At 42.9% G+C, this 3859-nt stretch overlaps 1 protein-coding gene across 1 annotated transcript in view; it reads left to right on the top strand.

The window, feature by feature from the left end:
* GTF2E2 (general transcription factor IIE subunit 2) overlaps positions 1–3859 on the top strand; it is a 78593-nt gene that overhangs the window by 29675 nt on the left and 45059 nt on the right. The window contains exon 3 of the mRNA XM_003797672.3: positions 2942–3033. Coding sequence (XP_003797720.1) covers positions 2942–3033 — 92 coding nt within the window. The remainder of the gene's footprint in view (positions 1–2941; positions 3034–3859) is intronic.

Below are 3859 nucleotides of genomic sequence, written 5' to 3'. Positions count from 1 at the left end.
CTCCAACTCCTGGACTCAAGCGAGTCTCCTGCCTCTGCCTCCCAAGTAGCTGGGACCACAGACGCCTGCCACAATGCCTGACTATTTTTTGGTTGCAGCCAGCATTGTTGTTTGGTGGGCCTAGGCTGGATTCAAACCCACCACCTTAGATGTATGTGGCTGGTACCTTAGCCACTTGAGCCACGGGTGCCAGGTATATTTTATTTTTTTGTGAGACTGAGTCTCAAGCTGTCACCCTGGGTAGAGGGCTGTGATATCACTGCTCACAGCAACTTCAAACTTGGGCTTAAGCGATCCTCTTGCCTCAGCCTCCCAAGCAGCTGGGACTACAGGCACCAGCCATAACATCTGGCTATTTTTTGGTTTTAGTTGTCATTGTTGTTTGGTTGGCCCAGTCTGGATTTGAACCCGCCAGCTCTGGTGTATGTGGCTGGCACCTTAGCTGCTTAGCTATAGGTGCCAAGCCTCTTTTTTTTTTAGAGACAAGAGTCTCACTTTATCACCCTTGGTAGAGTGCCGTAGCATCACAGTTTACAACAACTTCCAACTCCTAGGCTTAGGTGATTCTCTTGCCTCAACCTCCTGAGTAACTGGGACTACAGGTGTCTACCACAACACCTGGCTATTTTTTTTTTTTGCAGTTTTTGACCGGGGTTGAGTTTGAACCCACCACCTCTGGTATATGGGGCTGGCAACCTATTCCTCTGAGCCACAGGTGCCGCCCAGTGCCCAGCTATTTTTTGTTGCAGTTTGGCTGGGGCCAGGTTCAAACCCACCACCCTGGGTATATGGGGCTGGCAACCTACCCACTGAGCCACAGGCACCACCCATGAGGCAGTCTTAATATTACTATTTTTGAAAACATGGTAAGCCTCAGCGTGCCAATGTAGTTATTATTGAGATTATAACAAAATTAGTTTAAAAGGAAAATTGCATATGAAATTTCATTTTAGCCTCAAAATAGCATATTCAATAAAGACTTTTCACTAACTAATCTCAAAGGAGTATTCTGTTGCCATCTAGAAGCTATTCTTTTGGATTGCTGACAGTTGTTACATTTGACTTGTGGTTGTTCTAATGTAATCTTTTGTTTAAATTATTATTACCAAGCTGGGCCTGAGATTGGCTCTCCCTTCCTCTTTAATTTACCCCCCCCACCTGTGGATCAGTCACATGGGAATTTGATAATATCTCATCTGATGCTTTGCTAAGATGCAGAATGTGTATTTGTGAAATGTGTTTCTACAGTATTTATGGTGGGTCTTTTACTGTTTCTGCTTATGCCTAATGGAATGCATTTGTGCAACAGAATGATAGCTATGTGGAAGCAAATGATCTTTTTTTGTTTTTGTTTTTTGAGACAGAGTCTCAGTCTGTTGCTCAGGCTAGAGTGACATGGCCTCAGCCTAGCTCACAAATACCTCAAGTTTAGGGGTTCAAGTCATCCTCTTGCCTCAGCCTCCCTAGTAATTGGGAGAATAGATACCTGCCCCAACATCTGGCTCATTTTTCTTTCTTTCTTTTCTTTCTTTTCTTGAGATAGAGCCTCAAGCTGTCCCCCTGGGTAGAGTGCTGTGGCAGGCATCAAAGCTCACAGCAACCTCCAACTCCTGGGCTCAAGTGAGTCTCCTGCCTCAGCCTCCCAAGTAGCTGGGACCACAGGCGCCCACCACAATGCCCGGCTATTTTTTGGTTGCAGCCAGGCCTGGGCTGGATTCAAACCACCACCTTAGGTGTATGTGGCTGGCGCCTTAGCCACTTGAGCCACAGGCGCCGAGCCTGGCTCATTTTTCTATTTTTAATAGAGATGAGATCTCACTCTTGCTCATGCTGGTCTCCAATCCCTGAGCTCAAGGAGTCCTACCTCCAGCCTCCCAGAGTGCTAGGATTATAGGTCTAGCTACGGTGCCTACGGCTGCAGGTGTCTACTGCTGCAAACAATCCTCTATACAGATTTTTCCACCCCAGATTGAGAAGGAGAGGGTAGTTTCTCAGAGTGGTTCGGCAATGCTGTGTCCCTTTTTAAACATCCCTGTTTATGCAGTGGCAGTGCTTGTACTTTTTATTCCTAGTTGATCTGTAAAGTTTACTTTGTTATAGATATGGTGTCTTTTTCCCTATTTCTATTTTTTTAAAATTGGTAAGTGGAAATTGATGTAATAGGTGACAAGTTAGAACTTTTTTATCCCTTAGAAGTAATCTACTCCTAGTGTTAGGAAAACCTCACGGGGATTAAGGTTTGTATTACTCCTGTGTTTAAAAAAGCTATACTTCTAGGGCGGTGCCTGTGGCTCAAAGAAGTAGGGTGCTGGCCCCACATGCTGGAGGTGGCAGGTTGAAACCCAGCCCCGGCCAAAAACTGCAAAAAAAAAAAAAAAAGCTGTACGTCTAATTATGGAGAGAGTCTAAGCAAAATTCAGGTAAGAGTGAGATAAAGGTACTTTAAAAAGAACTGCACTTTAATGCTTTTAGGTTATTTATTGTTTGTTCCTACTGTTAGTGAGAAAATTAGTAGGTTAATGTATACTCAAAAGATTTTGTATTTTTCACCCAAATTTTATAGGATAGAATTTATTAGATGAAAAATTCAAACAAGAAACATTTTTTTTGGCGGTGCCTGTGGCTCAGTGGGTGGGGCCCTGGCCCCATATACCAAGGGTGGTGGGTTTGAACGTGGCCCTGGCTAAACTGCAACAAAAAATAGCTGGGCTTTGTGGCAGGTGCCTGTAGTCTCAGGAGTTGGAGGTTGTTGCGGGCTGTGATACCACTGCAGTCTATCAGGGGTGATAAAGTGAGACTCTGTGTCTCAAAAAAAAAAAAAAAAAATTTTTTTTTTTTTTTTTTTACCAGGGTTAAACTCATCTTAGCTAGTTTCATGATTTCAGTTATAATTACATACAATATGAAAATGTTGTAATTGGTTTTTGAACTTTATTTCTAGATCATAGCAATGGATCATTTAACTTGAAAGCTCTATCAGGAAGCTCTGGATATAAGTTTGGTGTTCTTGCTAAGATTGTGAATTACATGAAGGTAAGTACTTTTCTTAAATAACAAAAGTTCTATTTAACTTAGTGGGGAAAGGGATTGAGATTTTCAGAAGCTAAATTTGTATACTCATGTCAGAATTTATCAGTTTGTACATATTCAGCATGTTTAGCTTATTGTATGCCATTTATACTTCAAGCTTTTTTTTTTTTTTCCTTTGGAGACAGAGTCTCACTATGTCACCCTTGGTAGAGTGCCATGGTTTCACAGCTCATAGCAGCCTCAAACTCTGGGGCTTCAGTGATTCTCTTGCTTCAGTCTCCCAAGTAGCTGGGACTATAGGTGCCTGCCACAATGCTCGGCTATTTTTTGTTGTTGTTGGCAGTTGTCGTTGTTTTAGCTGGCTGGGCCATGTTCAAACCTGCCACCCTCGGTGCATGTGGCTGGCGCCATAACCACTGTGCTACAGGTGCCAAGCCATATACATTAAGCCTTTTAATGTTAAATTGGCATTGCAGCAAGTTATCTGGATTGGTTGGGACAGACAGGGTTTTGCTCTTTTGCCCAGGCTAGAGAGCAGTGGGGTTATCACAACTTACAGCTTGCTGCATCCTCAAACTTGTGGGTTCAAGTGATACTCTTCCATCAGCCTCCTGAGTAGCTGGCACTAATTTTGTACCACCACACCAGATAATTTTTCTTCTTTTTGTAGAGACAAGATCTCTCTCTTGCTTAGGCTGGTCTGAACTGGCCTCAAACAGTGCTCCTTTCCTGGCCTTGTGGAGTGCTAGGATTACAGGAGTAGTCCCCATGCCTGGCACTAAATATATTTAATTGACATTAATTCAAGTATACAATTTTTTTTTTTTTT

This window comes from Otolemur garnettii, unplaced genomic scaffold (assembly GCF_000181295.1).
Source record: "Otolemur garnettii isolate 467f Iridium unplaced genomic scaffold, OtoGar3 scaffold00121, whole genome shotgun sequence".
NCBI classification, from domain to species: Eukaryota; Metazoa; Chordata; class Mammalia; order Primates; family Galagidae; genus Otolemur; species Otolemur garnettii.
This window is presented reverse-complemented; position numbering and strand designations above follow the sequence as displayed.